General features: G+C 42.3%; 1 protein-coding gene across 2 annotated transcripts in view; it reads left to right on the forward strand.

Annotated features, from left to right (window-relative positions):
* The window catches only part of LOC130173673 (A disintegrin and metalloproteinase with thrombospondin motifs 2-like), a 108,442-nt gene that overhangs the window by 69,488 nt on the left and 23,387 nt on the right, over positions 1–15,567 (forward strand). For both annotated transcript variants that reach the window (XM_056383118.1, XM_056383119.1), the window contains exon 4: positions 10,880–11,085. In XM_056383118.1, the coding sequence (XP_056239093.1) occupies positions 10,880–11,085 (206 nt within the window). The remainder of the gene's footprint in view (positions 1–10,879; positions 11,086–15,567) is intronic.

Genomic DNA, 15,567 nt, shown 5'->3' on the forward strand with positions numbered 1-15,567 from the left:
TGATTTGTTTACCTGGGAGCTTCATTAGGGATAGAGAGACAGGGGAGGCCGCGCTGGTAGCTCCCCTATCCTCCCTGCTTGAGTATAGAGTTTCCTCTGTACGGAAGAGGCTGCATTGATTAGCCATATGCCTGGGAGGCTGGGGGGGATGTAGCCTCACCCTGTGCCATCACGATTGACTCTGGGGGACTGAGAGCTGGGGAAGTTGAATGTGCAGAGATACACTGTATACAGGATAGGGCCTACTTTCCCCTAGTGCATCTTTGCATTAAGATCTTATCTGCATTGGTTACCAATAACACAGTGATAATCTGGACATTAATATGGGAAGCCTTGGCGAGGGTTTTCCAGGAAAGAAGGAAACTGTATGTCAATCAACAGAATGCACACAAACAGACCAACGCATGGCTTCATACTCAAGCACACACATGCTGTACTGATGACTGCCAAGGATCTAAGGATTGACTTGTTTGTCTAATTTCTATAGCACGTTTTGAAGTTTATTCACATCTTGACTTTAAATCTGCTCTTCTACTGTTTTTCTCCCCTGTTGTCACTTTTTCTGCACAGACACTGCTTCACTGGCCACGTGTTTGATGGGTGTTCTGTCCGGTGGAGCTAGTCTGTGGTGCGATCTTCACAGAGTCTCTCTGTTAGTCTCTGTTGAAGAGCGCTCGCTGATTATGGTTTTGATTACATTTTATCAGCTTCTCTGTCAGCGCTGCTCCCTGTACGGAGCCAGCTTTGTAAGAATGATGAATGGCTCTTTTAATTGTTTCTAATTGATAACTGCTCTGAAAGACTTTGTTATGAAACACCGCCAATTTAGTAACACCGATACACTGTAGTGCCTTATTAATTCTCTCCCGTCTGGCTCGAGCACTGTGCAATTGAAAAGAACTCCGTCTGTGCGTTTGTGGGCCGACTAGGCAGCAATATTTCTTGGTGTAAGAGCATGCCAGTTTTTAAATGCCAAAACCCTTTTATTTTTATTCACCTCCCCGTGTCCAAGCCTTTAGTGTATTCAAGTACTCCATGCCTTAATTGTTTAAATCTTAACAATATAATCTCTGCTGATTTACTACTCTGTTTAGGTAGCTGGGATAGAGATGTTGTATAACTATGTTACTGGCTGGTTTATGTGTTTATCATTATCATTTATGATGAGGTGATATTGGATGATAAATCCTCATCCTGCTACCCCGTGGCAGGCATGCTCTGCTCTACTGGTGAGCTGCTTGGAGAGAACATTTGCATACATATTGTCTCACACCTTTAGATAGACTTTCTCTTTCTCACCCACGCTTACTCCATATCTACTTTTTCCAAGGTACATTTAATGAATAAAAGAGGAAATGAAGGAAGCGGGAGGGGAGGGGAATGTAAAGAGTGAAGCATGCTTGAAGGAGGTGGTTGTCAGTCAGCAGGCCTACAGAGTGAGACACCTGTAACCTCTTTGGACCTTTTGTTCTTTATGGAGGCCATTCACACAGGTGAGCCGTTAATTTAATGTGTCTGTTTCCACCTGCTTTGCCTGGGGGGTAACCTATTTCCTGTTCCACCTGTGGCTGTCGTATCAACTCATCCAGGTGTTAACATGACATTTCCATCTAGATCTTTAGAAAATGAAACTAACAATAAATGAAAGAAAAAAAAAACAGAGAAAGAAAAAGAGTTGAAGAGATAAACTCCAAGAGAAGGAGTGACTGTGCCTAGAATAAGGGGCCGACTGCATCAGACACGACTGTTGACACACCTTGTTTGACACTTCTGTTTCACTGCAGGTTGGCAGTTGGCAGAAGCATTAACACCAAGGAACTGCCATTTACACTTTGCCCAAGTATATTTTAGCATTACATGAGTCCTGTTTATAGAGTGTTAATAGTCTGTTTGGATTTCATTTGCCTGTTTTAGAAAATTTTTTACAAACCAGCTGACTTCGCAAGCTGCCAAATGGTGCTAATTAATGAAATAAAAACACTGCACCTTCAATGTAGAAGTGCAAATTCAAAGGTTTCATTTAAAATGTTTCAATAGATACAGTTTTACACAAATGTTTGGCCACCCCTCTGCAAATTCTATATTTTGTTTATTTTTGATGTGAAAAGAAGCAAATACAACCGCTACAGCAGACACACATCAAAAATTAACTTTGTTTCAAATGTTAACTTGTAACTTTTCTTTTCATTAACTTGAAAATTAAATAATTATTGTGGCACGTACAAAAGTTTTGGCACACTTCTGGGTCAGCACTTAGTAACCCCCATTTGACAGATATGACATCTTACCAAAAGATTGTGTAGCAGGAGAAGAGTCTTTCTATTCTGGATTTAGAGATTTTCACCCACTCTTCCATCCTGCACTCATTTTGCAGATGACTTCAAGTTCCAAGACAGGCTGTCTCACCTGTACAGCACGTTAAAGATCTACCCACAGATTCTCAGAGGACTGTGAGGGTCGTTCCAAAAACTTCAGCATATGTTTGTTGTAGTAGTTGATGGTGGATTTTTTTGATCTGCTTTAGATCATTGTCCTGTTGTAGAAGTCAGGCTCTTTCATTCTTTCACATCTGCAGCACATTTGCATCCAGAATCCGCTGATATTTGGTTGAATCTATTCTTTCTTCTATCTGTCACTGGCCGCCACACAACCCCAAAGAATATTTTCACCCGCACCTTGCCAACTGCTTAACATTGGCAAGGTGTTGTTTTCATCAAATGCTGCTCCTTTTTCTCCAAACACACATTTGGTGAAAAAAAAAAAAGCTTTTTTCAAACTCAATTTTAACTTCATCTGTCCACAGCACTATTTTCCAGAACATCTGGCTTATCCAGATGTTACTTTGCATAGTTCAGACGTTGACTTTTGTGATGAGGTCACAGGTAAGGTTTCCATCTAATGACTCCTCCATATAGACCCTGTTTGTGCCTCAACGCTGCACAGTGGAACAGTGCACCACCTCTCCTGTGTCTGCTAAACCTTCCTGCAGCTCCTCTTCAGTCATATGGGGGTTTTTCTTTGCCTTTCTGCCCAGGAGACATGAAGCTTTGTCTGAAAGTTTTCTTGGTCTTTCAGATCTTGTCTTGACTTCTACAGTTCCTCTTAACTACCATATCTTAATGACATTCCAGACAGTGGAAATTTATACTGGAAAATTCTACATAGATTTTTTTTTTTTTTCATGAAATCAAAAGTAACAGTGCATTAACATTTGAAAAGAAAGAGAAAACAAAATTTTACCTTTTTAAGAAAATTTGTAAAAAATTATTGGAAGGGAGTTTCATCAGAACATCTGGCCTTTAGATACTGGCTATATCTTTAAAAAGCCAAACTTATAATACTGACAAATAATTCACTCACTTGTCAAACGTTTTCTCTCAAAATTTAAAGCATGTTGCAACCCAATTCCCAATTCCAGCTTCTCATTATCATTGCTCCATTTTCTCACCTCTTTCCTTTTTTTTTATTCTGCATCTTGTCTCCATCATGTTTCTCCCTCTTCTTTTATCTCTCTCTTCTCCTGCTCCCCTTCCCCCTCTCCTCCTACTTCACCTCCTCCACTCCCTCCATCCCCACAGTGCTCAGGTTGACAGATGTTTGGCTGGCTGGCCTGTCATAATAACTGTGGAGCTGGATGTCTCAGGTGGCTGGCACTGGCTGCTCTTTGAGTACTTCACAGCCAGGACAGGACAGGACAGGACATTGCCTGGGGCTATGGGTGAAGGAAGGAGAAATGAGGATAAGAGCAGGGATGACAGGAGAAAAACTAAGACCGGAAACAAAAGTTTTAATATTGGCTGATTTCATAATGCCTTTTACCCCAATTTCTCAATACATACAATATATTTCAATAAAGGACTAGTGAAAATAAAGTCACCTCACAGACAATCAGTAACACATTGCAGCCCGATGAGCCAGTTAGAGCGATGACAATGCTAGAGGGCAGAGGAACGACAGAAGAAAGATAGCAGCAGAAACAGAACATAAAAACAACCCTGCTGCTAAATTAAGTTTGCTTTGCCAGTTACTAATTGGAGGCAATGTAATTGATTTCTGGATTACTTTACATGCAAAGCACAGCAGAGGACAGGTGTCCACCCCTGAATTCCACATTTTGGCAAGGAAAATGCATCATTCAGGCTGAAGTTATAATCAATAGTTTCCTTATATAAAGCTACATATATCTTATATAAAGATTGTTCTATACCACAGTCTTTCGAGTCGCTCAAACATAAACCATAAACCATAAAAATGTCCGTCCTGCTGTAGTTACTGGAGCAAATATTGTAGAAGAAGAAAAAGAAGAAATATGCTGACAGTGAATGTTTTGCCGGTACGTTTGATATGAACATTTCCTCTTTATGCTGTTTTAAACATAATCCAGGCAGAATTATATTTCTTCCAAATCATATTTGCTAATGCATATGAGTTGTGTGTGAACATCATTTTTAGGAGACAGGGTTGATATATTAGAGGACAGGCTGAGGTGACAGAAATAGAGAGGGGACAGGCAGAGAGGGGTTGCAGGGTTGGGGAGAGAGGTGGCAAGGGGGCCACAAACCCTTCAAGCCAGCAGGAGGCTGTCGTTGCTGAGATTTATAAGTGCTCTGTAAGCTGGACCTTGCAGCTCGCTGTCAGCCTCTCTCTCTTTATCTTCCTCCTGATGCATACGTCGTTTCCCTGTAAGATTGATCTATAGCTGCTCAAGTTTTCTTAAAGTAGACGTACGGGCAGTGGCGTGTGATAAGACAGTAATAAGAGATGTAGATGAATTTGTCTTGTCTGCGAATGCTGTCGTCTACATACTGGTGCGGTTATGTGTTTACGTTTGCTGCCCTGTCATGGCTGGAGATGTTTTCCCAGTTTTTGATTTCATAAGAGACCTTTATAAATGTCTGGCTTTCTGAGTCTGATATAGACAGACAGAGGGAGGGACAGGCAGACAGGCACTCAGACAGGTCAGTTCCAGACTGGATGAGACCTGCAGTAAGCCCTATATCAGCCTGGCTTTGCTGTCTTATTGGACACTAAGGCTCTCCAGTTTACATCGAACTCTGTAGATCCAACCACAGAGCGGAGAGAGAAAGAGAGAGAGAGAGAGTTTGGGGACATGATTGATCTTTGCCAACAATATTGCCTCTGTGGATGGCAATGATTGGATTACCGTGTTTTGCGATGTGTTTGCAGTGTTTACATGGGCTGTTCGTCTTGCTGAAATTATTGATGTTACAAGAGGCATTCACTAGGCTCCTTGCAGCTTGTGGGAAATATTGTCTCTTAATTTAGGCTCATTTGTGACGACATGTGCAATCATGAGTGTGAATTCTGTCAGTTTCAAACCTCAGTAGAGCTTATTTCATTTGATGGCTTTGCATTATGAATCTGTAGGTAACTCTGAATACATTATAGACTTTATGAAGAAGTGGCTCAGCTCATCTAATGAAACCGTGGTATGCAGGAGGACACCGGGGGAATCGGTGTGCACCACAGCACCTCCCCAGCAGCCAGCAGCCCTGTGTGTCTCTGACAGACAGACAGTTATGTAAGAGGGGAGAGCTAAAGGTTGCCTTGTCTCCTGAACCACCAGAAATCCGCCCAGACACGCCAAGCAGCGGTGAGGACAGGTGGCCCTCTCGCCTGCTGATTATAAAGGCTGCTTCATGCAATATTAAAAATGGTCCTCTACTCCTCTTCAGGGAGCACAGATATGTAGATATACAGTAATGCATCAGCCTAAATATTATGGATCTGTGGACAAACTCACAGCCAAGGCTCAACCACTCAAAACATCTCGTCAGCATTATAGAAATCACTGTTAAATATAAACAGCCCTAACCTAAAGCGGTTATTAATAAATGGGCAAAGTTCAGTGCTTGATGTATGAATAATTATTATGGTCTTCAGGGAGCTGTCCATGTAAAATTAGATTGCTGCCAACCTAAATAATTAACGGCAGTATGATTATGGGAAGCGTAGTTCACTGTGTTCCACACTCTGTAGCCTTTACAGCCGTCATATGGCAGTTTAGGAATAATGAGCATTCAGTATGGGGACATTGTGTGGGACAGCGTGGCGTGTTGCTACCAGCCCAGATGCTAGCAGCAGCGTTAACAATCCGCTGTCTGAGTCACTCATCACCTTGACAACCCATAAAGCTGTCACCGGGGAGACAAAATGTCCATGCCCTGAGCTATGTGACCAAGACGTGTCAGTAAGTAAATTAGTTCACGTGTGTGTGGTTAACTGTGCCTCCCTGTGCACAGACAGCCTTGAACTCAGGTAAAGCACTAATGAGTCTCCCCTCCTACCTGCTGCCACTCATACGTAAGTCGCTGTGTTAGAAAAGTAACCAAAATACACAATAACACTAAAGATTTAAATCACTCCAGAGGGAAGTTTCAGAACTGAAACTTTTTGTCTAAAATCAATAATGACAATATCTAATGATATCTACTATTACTCTACTAAAACCTGGACTTATACCAAATAAATACATGGCAGTGCATTTAGGTCACATGATGGTGTGTAATTTAGCAGCCCTAAAAATCCACACAAGTTAACAACGGCTTTATATTTCAAGACTCAACTATATTTACTTCAAATCCATGCAAGACTTAACCATAAACAGTGTGGGTAAAGGCTGGGGAATTCTTGCACACACCCTAAGTGAAAAGCCAGCCATTACAGAAAGTGACGACACGCAGTAATCACTGACACATGGGAATAATGGCGCACACTTTTATACAGTCTCTCCCAGAAGGAATTCATGGTGCTGCACTTGTTTGTACACACAAAGTGAAATGTTTATGTAAAAATAAGAAAAGACAGCGAGAGAAACCCCTGCCTCCCTTTTCACCTTCTGCACAGCTGGCCAATCGTAGTGATGAGTAGATGTGATTGTTGGATTGTCTCAGAAAGTTACAGAAATTGTTGGCTGTAGTGTGGGGAATGGGGGTTTCAGACAGTTCTACTATTCAACAAAAACTTCTGTTGGAGTGTACTGGCACCTTAAACCGAATCAGTCAAGACCATAATCAGTAACCATCCTCTAACTGCCTTTGACGACTTTAATAAAGGTTGTTAATCGTCTGCGTCTGCTGTTTAGTTTCTTTTCAAAGTTGATTGGGCGTTGCTGTAAAAGCGCATACATTGTCAGCCAACCAGCGCTGTTAAATAAATGTATTGTCACCATGTGGATGTGTGTCTGATGGAGACAGTGTGTGTGTTTACAATATAATAATGTGTAATTTACTATATTGTAATTACTCTAAATACTGTATTTACTGAGTCTGTTTTGCTGCATAAATCGCTGTTGAACTTTGCAGTTATTATGTGATGTTGAATGAACCATACATAACATGCAATTTGATCCACACACACTCATGGCCAGAGTGGCCATCATAAAGCCACGGCCAGTCACTATACAGTAGAGCCCCTGAATGCGGAGCAGAGCGAAGCATCACACCTGACTGTCAAACGTCACCTTAAACCAAAGACCGCTGCTCTGTAGTAAGATGTGGCTTGACCTGAATTATCATTACCGTTCTCTCTCTCTCTTGTTGTGGCTTGTAGTCTCCCCTTACACTCACGACCCCCCTCTCCCCCTACCTCATATTCAGCGGGCAACCAGACATTCTTGACATTTTGCAAAGGTTGAAAGACAAAGAACCTTTGTCTCCTAATAAGGCCGGGCTCTATACCCCACCTGAATGAGAATAGTGGGGGTGTGAGATAGGCATGTGTGAGGAGGTCTGCATGTAGGGTGGGGTGTTTGTGTGTGGTGATGGAAGTGGAGACGAGAGGTGTGTGTGTGTGTGTGTGTATAAAGGGATACAGATGGGAGTGTAAAAATGTAAATGAGGATTGAGAATGTGTGGGTGGGACCAGGAAAGAAAAGGAAAGCTGCAGGTAGGAAGAGACATGAAGGGGTGCGTGTGTGTGTGTGTGTGTCTATGCGTGCGTGCGTGCGTGCGCGCGCGCAGGTAAGATCTGAGGGAGGATTAGGTTTGGGACTGTAAATGATCCTCCTTGGAGAGAGAAAAAGTGAACATTGTTATGATCAATCCCCTGTCAGTAGGTTGAGAGTGATAACAGTTTGGTCACAGAGGCTAGTGTAAGCCATTGCTGTGAGAGACACGGCAGCGCACATTGGTGCTTCGCCCTGCAGTCACACACACAGACTCGGATCCTCTACAAGAGAGCGATATTCTCCATCACTGCAGGAGCTTGAAGCGGAACTCACAACACCCAAGGTCCTTCTGGTCTCTTCTCATCTCTCTCTCTCATCCATCACACCCCTCAGCTCTCCCTCTCACCTCCCTCACCGCCTACCTCAATCTCTCTTGCACCTTATTCCTCCACAGTATTCTCCAAAAAAACTTTCTCCAAAACAGCTGAAGCGAGGGAAAAATAGTCTTTAAGCAAGTGTAAGCAAGGACAGAGGTGCGATGAAATGGAGTGGTTTAAATAGTTGGAGCTCACCACCTGGTCAAGCACCTTCCAACCTTTGGTTTAGTCAGTTCTCGTTTTCCACTCTGCTTGTGTCACTTTGAGTTATCACTACCTTATTCCCTCCACTTACCATACAGCTGTGGCCCCGTGTTATGCAGCGTCCCCGCATTGTCTCATCCGCAGTTTTCAAGGCAGTGCAATTTTTGCGAAGGCGCAGTTAAAAGTGAGAGCACAACACAGATTTTCTGTGTTTTGTCTCAGCATTACATAAGCAAAAGGTAAAAATATCTGGACCTGTCTTTAAAAGCAGATGGTGTGGTTATGACATCAGGCTCGTTAAAGGCAGCTATAACTAGGAAGAGCCAAGGGTTGTTGTGAAGTACACCTTATAACCAGCTTCCTCTACTAACAAGAAGAAATGAGTATGTGTGTGTGTGTGTGTGTGTGTGTGTGTGTGTGTGTGTGTGTGTGTGTGTGTGTCAGAGACAAGCTATGAAACCTAACAAAAGTATGTGCTGCAAAAATCTTTAAATTCTCCTCTGATAGTCTCTTGTCTTTCTCTATATTAGTCTCTGTCTTTGCCCCCCGCCTCCTGTTTCTCTCTCTTTCTGTGTGGGTATTCTGTCACTCACTGGAATGTGGGCAGATATGGGATCATATTCAGACTTCCAGATTCATTCTGCTAGCGACTCAGGAGCCAATATTAGCCATGCGGTCGTTGTTTTACCCATGAGCCCGTTGCCTTGGAAACGTTGCATAAGAGGGAGTGGGAAAGCGGGATGCCCCTTGCTGATTGGGAGACAAGGTGGCAGATCTCTCTTTCTCTCTGCTTTTCTTCCCTGTATCTTCCTCCTGCATCTTGTTCTTTTGCCTCCACTCAACACTTGCTCTAACTGTATGTGTCAAAACACTGGAGCTCCAACTGTCCCCTCATGCCACGTGTTGAGTCAACTCAGCGCCCAGCACCTCCAAACAGAGCTTTGCAGTCACAAACAGCGTATCTATTACATTTAGCCGGCCCTGCACCAAAGCTTCAACTAAATTAAAGCTCCTGTTGGAACAGTGATTTATAGCCCAGTTGGAAATGTTTGTCCACACAAACACACACTTCTACACACACCGCTCCATGAACTGTGTTGTGTATCATCCTTGGCTGTGGGAGGCCTTGGCTGGAGTCGGGCAGTATAGTGCTTTGTTGAATCCGCTGAGACCACATGTTCAAGACTGCATGACTTGGCCTTCCATTGCTTCCATACAAGCAAGGTCATGCTGTGTCTACATACCAGGAGGATGAGAGAGAGGGGGAGAAAGAGGGATGAAGAGGGAAGGATGGCCTTGGCTCTGGAGACGGGACAATTTATCTTCTGTTTCCTCACCGACTGCAACTCCTTGCCTGGTTTAAAAAAGTGAAAAAGAAACAGGATCAGACACTTAACATGGTCAGTTAGGAGCCAGGACTACAGTTCATCCAAAAAAAACTACATGACACACACTCTGACATACCTGTATAGGCAAAACCAGAGAAGTTATTAGTAATCCAAAAAAATCAGGGCTGCTGTTGTAGGTTACACACTTTTCCAATGGAATAACCTCAAATTAAGTTTCTTGTGTAATTTGCATTTTTTTCCAGCATGTAGCGAGCCAAGAAAAGAGCAGGATGGGCAGCCCCTGTGTGAGGGAGCTGTCTTAATCCATGTGTTTAGCAAGCACCATCTGCTGCTTTTATTCAGATGGGAGCAGAAATATTTTGTTGATTAGGAGAGGATCTGTGAAGGATAGCCGCACCGTTACCACCGGTTACAAAGGACACACATGCTCGATTCTGTCAACTGGTGTCTTGGAAAACAAACAGAAGACAGATACACCAACATCAACATGCAAGTGCCCAAAAAAAGTGCACATGTGCATATGCGAATGTGTACGACAGTAGTGTTCAAAAGTCAAACACTGACGGATTAACAAGGAACTGCTGCACAATGAGAAAACGGTAAAGAAACAGCACAAGACACAACAGTATCATGTATATTTGGTAAATGTCAGAACATATTTAAAGCAGCTATGATGACAATGTGTAATGTGAGAGGCGTCGCTCCTACTGTAGTGATGAATTTACAGAGAGTTATCACCTGACTCTGCTGCTCCCCTCAGCTTCGTGGAGCTTTACAGAGAGTTTCAGCTCATTGTTTCGCTGTCTGGCCCACAACTTTACTGTTTTGCTTTTAGTTGGATGCTGTTTAATGAGATTGGTACACCAGTATCTCAATCAATTATTTATTCCAAATAAAAAAGAAGGGAGTGGATTTTTTTTCTTCCCTTCATCCCTGCAATGTTGATATTTGTATGCGTATTAGTATATGTGCCAGTTTTAATGCCTCAAATCTCCTTGTCTAATTTTTATTCCAAAACGTGTGTGTTTTTCCAACTCTAGGTGCTGATCTCGGCGGTCTGATGGACCTGGAGTCTCTGTACCGCGGTGTGGAGCAGAGTATCAACCACACTCGAGCGGGGCGAACGCGCCGACAGAGCCTGGACAGGGCCTACAACATCGAGGTGCTGCTGGGCGTCGACGACTCCGTGGTCCAGTTTCATGGGAAGGAGCACGTCCAAAAGTACCTGCTCACACTCATGAACATTGTAAGTGAGGCTGTGGCCGATCTGAGGTATCACATCAACGTGTGAATCCGCGTTAATTTACACACCTCATGAAGAGTTACCCAAATGCCCAAAAGTGACATTTGTTGTTTTGCTTTCAAAAAATGAAATTATTAAAACTGTTCCATTTGAGTTGAATGGGGAGTAAGTCACAGAGAGGTCAAACAGAAGGGGTAAAAGACACACACTCGACATGCACTCGCACATGCACTCACATACACACACACACACACCATCTGAATGAGGATTCAATTCCCTTCCTACATGTTCTCATCCAGCAATCAGCCGCAGGTAATCCTTTCTTCTCTATCTGAATATGATGAGATTTCATTTGTGTGAGTGTGTGTGTGTGTGTGTTAGATGAGCCCTGTGCTCTGAAGGGGCTCCTACATATCGTTTCATCAGGCTTTGTGTCATGTCATCATTCATTGTGAGTGTTTGTGTGTGTGTGTGTGTGTGTGTGTGTGTGTGTGTGTGTGTGTGTGTGTGTGTGTGTGTGTGTGTGTGTGTGTGTGTGCGCGTGTGCGTGTGTGTGTGTGAGAGAGATATGCAGAAACAGCAGGCAGTATGCTCCAGGCCACAACAACACTTTGCCAAGCACTCACACTCCCAGGTGTTTTTACGTTTGTGTGTATGTGTGTGTACATGTGTGTGTTGGTGTGACACTGAACACATTGCAGACTTTAATCTTTGCAAATTAAACCTGCGGTGAGAGTGCTGTTTGAACGCATTCGTACGCGTGCATGCCCTTGTGTGTTTATGTGTGTGTGTGTGTGTGTGTGCGCACATCTGTTTGTCTGCATTCTCCTGTTTGCTTTTGCTCGGATTGCGTACTCCTAATGCGCAAGGAACCAATCTCCGACTGTTAAGCAGGTGCAAGCACAGAGCAACAAATCCTACCGCACCTCTTTGTCTCAGCTCAGCGCTTGAGAAAGAACAAGAGACGCTGTGCTCTCTGCCTCCCCTTTTAGATATTTGTTAGACAATATAGGAGAAGGGAATTCGCAGCCCTGTCGCAGCCCCCCTCTAATCTGTGGGGAAGAAATGGAGAGACAGAGGGAGAAGGAGTATTTTAAACAGCGCATTCGGAATAAATTACTGACAGCCAGATAAACAGAAATAAATAAATAAGGGCTGCCTCCCACGCGTGGCATCTGGGCGACTTTCTTCTTGAAAGTTTGCTTTGCTGACTTCAGGATGGGTGTGCTCTCTCTGTCTCTCTCTCTCTCCCTCTCTCTTTGTCTCTGTTTTATTTCTTTTCCTCTCTGTCTTTCTCTCACCCTCCCTGTCGCTCGGCAGAACTGACTCGCTCTGCACTGAGCTCTTTTTGCGTTGTTAGTCCTCCCTGACTGGGGTAGTTTATGGCAACAAATCCTCAACGATGGTGAAAAAAAACAAACTTTCTAAGTATAATGTGAGTGATAAATTTGGGATAAGGACAGTGATTTTAGATGATATATTTGCCACAGGTGCCCTCTAAAGGCATTCATACGTAAGACAGGTCTTTGAGTTATTGTAATAGTGTGTCTGCTCAACTACACAGAGAGAAATAGAAATACTTTTCTTCCCTGTATTGCCCGTTCCTTGAAACAATTAAGTCATTCATTTAAGGGTTTAACTTTTATTAGGAAGTAGCGTTTTTACTAATTTAACTTTAGTGGTGTAATAAAGTTTATATGGTCATGTCTATATGGTTTTTACAATTATTGTTTAACACAAACCTGAGAAAATAAGGGCACTGTTTCAACACTGTAAAACCATCAACTTTATTTCATGATGTCTCGTCTCTGCTCCTCTGCCACTCTCGTATTTTTCCACTTTCCACTTGTTCTTCTTTGTCAATTCCTCTGCCCAATTTCTCTCCTTACTTCCAGGCTGAATTGACTGTATCTGATCTCTGCCTTTCTGTGTGTAGTTACACTTTCACAAGTGTGTAAAGTGATCCTCAGTCTTTTGTTAGAGCAACTGTTATACTGTTGTACAGGCAAATTCAAAGGATAATTCAAGCGTTTGTGTTTCAGTGCAAGGGGTATTTTTATGAAAAATTAAAATATATGCATTGTTTCTCATTGGGGTCAAGGTGGACTATGCAGTCTGTCTGTCTGTCTGTCTGTCTGTGTGTGTGTGCTTGTGTTGTAGAGTAGTGGGCAGTATTGCTGTCTACAGGACATCAAAGAGCTCCTACAGAAAACCACTAAATCCTGTCTGCAAAGTTCAACAGGAGTGTCAAAGGGTGTGTGTGTGTGTGTGTGTGTGTGTGTGTGCGTGTGCGCGTTAAATGTGTGAATTGGTAATTCTGCTTCCCACTCCTTTCCCATGTGTTTACCTTCCTTCCTCATGTTCAGTTGCATCAAAGGACTAAGAATAAGTCTGACCATGTGACACTTCACAAACTATCAATGGATGAAAATGTTCACGCAAAAATACACAAGTAAACATGTGCATTGTAAAACAAAAAGAACTGCCTCCACAAAGAAGAGCAGCAAAGGAAATCAGACACGTGAATGTGAAAGGCTCACTAATGATTAAATGAAACTGGTACAGGTGAAATTAACAACAATTAATGGACCAGACTGCATCAAAAAAAAAAAGAAAGAAAGCCAGAGCCTATTGTCTTATGTCTCTCTCTCTTTCACGCTCTCTCTTTGTCATTCAACAAAAAATCATAAAAAGAGGATTTCATTTGAGATGATTTCTATGACTGAAGAGATATTTAAGTGATCTGGGGAGACGGATGGATTAACGGCAACTGAAGGCTTCTTCACCTTTTTGGTGAAAAAAAAGTTAAAAACAACTTGTACTGCTGAAGAGGAGCTTCATAATTGTGATAGGACATGCTAACGACTAAAACTGGGAACTCTTCTTTTCTAGAGTTGTATGAAACCCAGGTCATATCCACCTTGTTTAAACAAGGGTATGGGCACTCCTGACCCTTCAATCAGAAATCAACTTAAAATCACGTCATCGTGGGTTAAGTCTTGACTTTTTGCAAAACTTGTCAGTTTGACAGAGGAGACTGCTGTTTTTGTTTTTTTTTCCCTGACAACAGACAGTGTCATTAGTATTGGTTTCTTTTAACCATGACCACGATTTTTCCCTTAAATTACCTAAACTTTTTCCACCGTGGTGCCAGATTAGAAAACACCCATTTTATTATTTTAGTCTTACAAAGTACAGTTTATATGATATTATATTGAATTAATTACAAAGTACCAGTGTAGTCTGTGTGTTGTGATCTTAATGTGTGTGGCTCTATATGCTGCAAGTTTTGTTGCAGAGAGTGCCTCTACATTCATTTGCGCATGATAAAATATTGGAATTGTATGTGGGTTTCCATGCACATTTAATTTATAAAAACAGAGTGTTGTAGCAACAGTGTAAATCTGCTGTGTGCCAAATGCCAAGTGGAGGCCATTGTGCAGTAATCTTCCTTCGTGGTGATAGATTTAGTAGCCAACGGTGATCCGTCTGTCTACCTGTCTGTTTCACCCATTAATGGAGACCTTTAGAGAGGTGCTGCATACTGTTAATCACACTCTCAATGGATATGAATAGTCACTGCTGATGAGGAGTGTGTGTGTGCATGTTTAATTTTAATGATGCATATTGGTTTACCTGTTGGTTTGCCTCTATTATGTGATAAGCATCATTTCTGTAAGAGCCGGGTGGAAGCAGTGCAGATGGTTCAGTCTGGTTTTTACCAAAGCTCCTGGAGGCAGAGAAAAGTCATATTAATAAGTGGAAGGAAGAGCTGGAAAAAGGGGAGGTAGTCCAGGTAATAACAGACACCTTGTTAGCTGGAAGTGTCATAGATATGTAAGGAGCACTGTCAGACTGCGAGCTCAAATTCTCGGTCTCTAGGTTTTTAAATCTTCCCGTTTGTGTTGACAAAAAGATGTAGAAAAGCTGTCCAAAGACTTCTAATTTATGTAGCACTCCAGCCAAATTTTATTAGATGACTCATTTCTGTCTCATCAACAGCTGAGAGTGTTTTTAATGCATATTTTCAAAATGTTTCCTGTCAAATTTTCATTGCCTATTAAATGAAGCCCACTCACCATGATGAGTTGATTAAAACACATGAGCTCAGTGTCTAAAGTACTGTGAAAATATTCATATTGTTACACAGTAAGCTTGAATGTATCGTAGGCCTTTATGAGCTCATTACTACTAGGTATCCCTTAGTCTTAGTAAGGGCCAAGAAACAGACAAATCCAGACAGAAATAGATTAATTCTTTCCTTATATTTCATTTTAATGTATAAGGTAAGGATTCACTGTAATACTAAATGGAGGTGTGAACTTGTGGAGGAGGTACCAGCAGCTAATAAAGTGCAGATTAAAAGTAGCAACCCTATCGCTGCCCTGTGACACAGCTACACTCTTGTTCTCAGGTGTCAGTCTCAGTTATCTCTTCCTTATTCTGTCTTCTAAAACATTTACCACCCTTTCCTTGCACTGCGTC

This window comes from Seriola aureovittata, chromosome 8 (assembly GCF_021018895.1).
Source record: "Seriola aureovittata isolate HTS-2021-v1 ecotype China chromosome 8, ASM2101889v1, whole genome shotgun sequence".
In the NCBI taxonomy this organism is placed as follows: Eukaryota; Metazoa; Chordata; class Actinopteri; order Carangiformes; family Carangidae; genus Seriola; species Seriola aureovittata.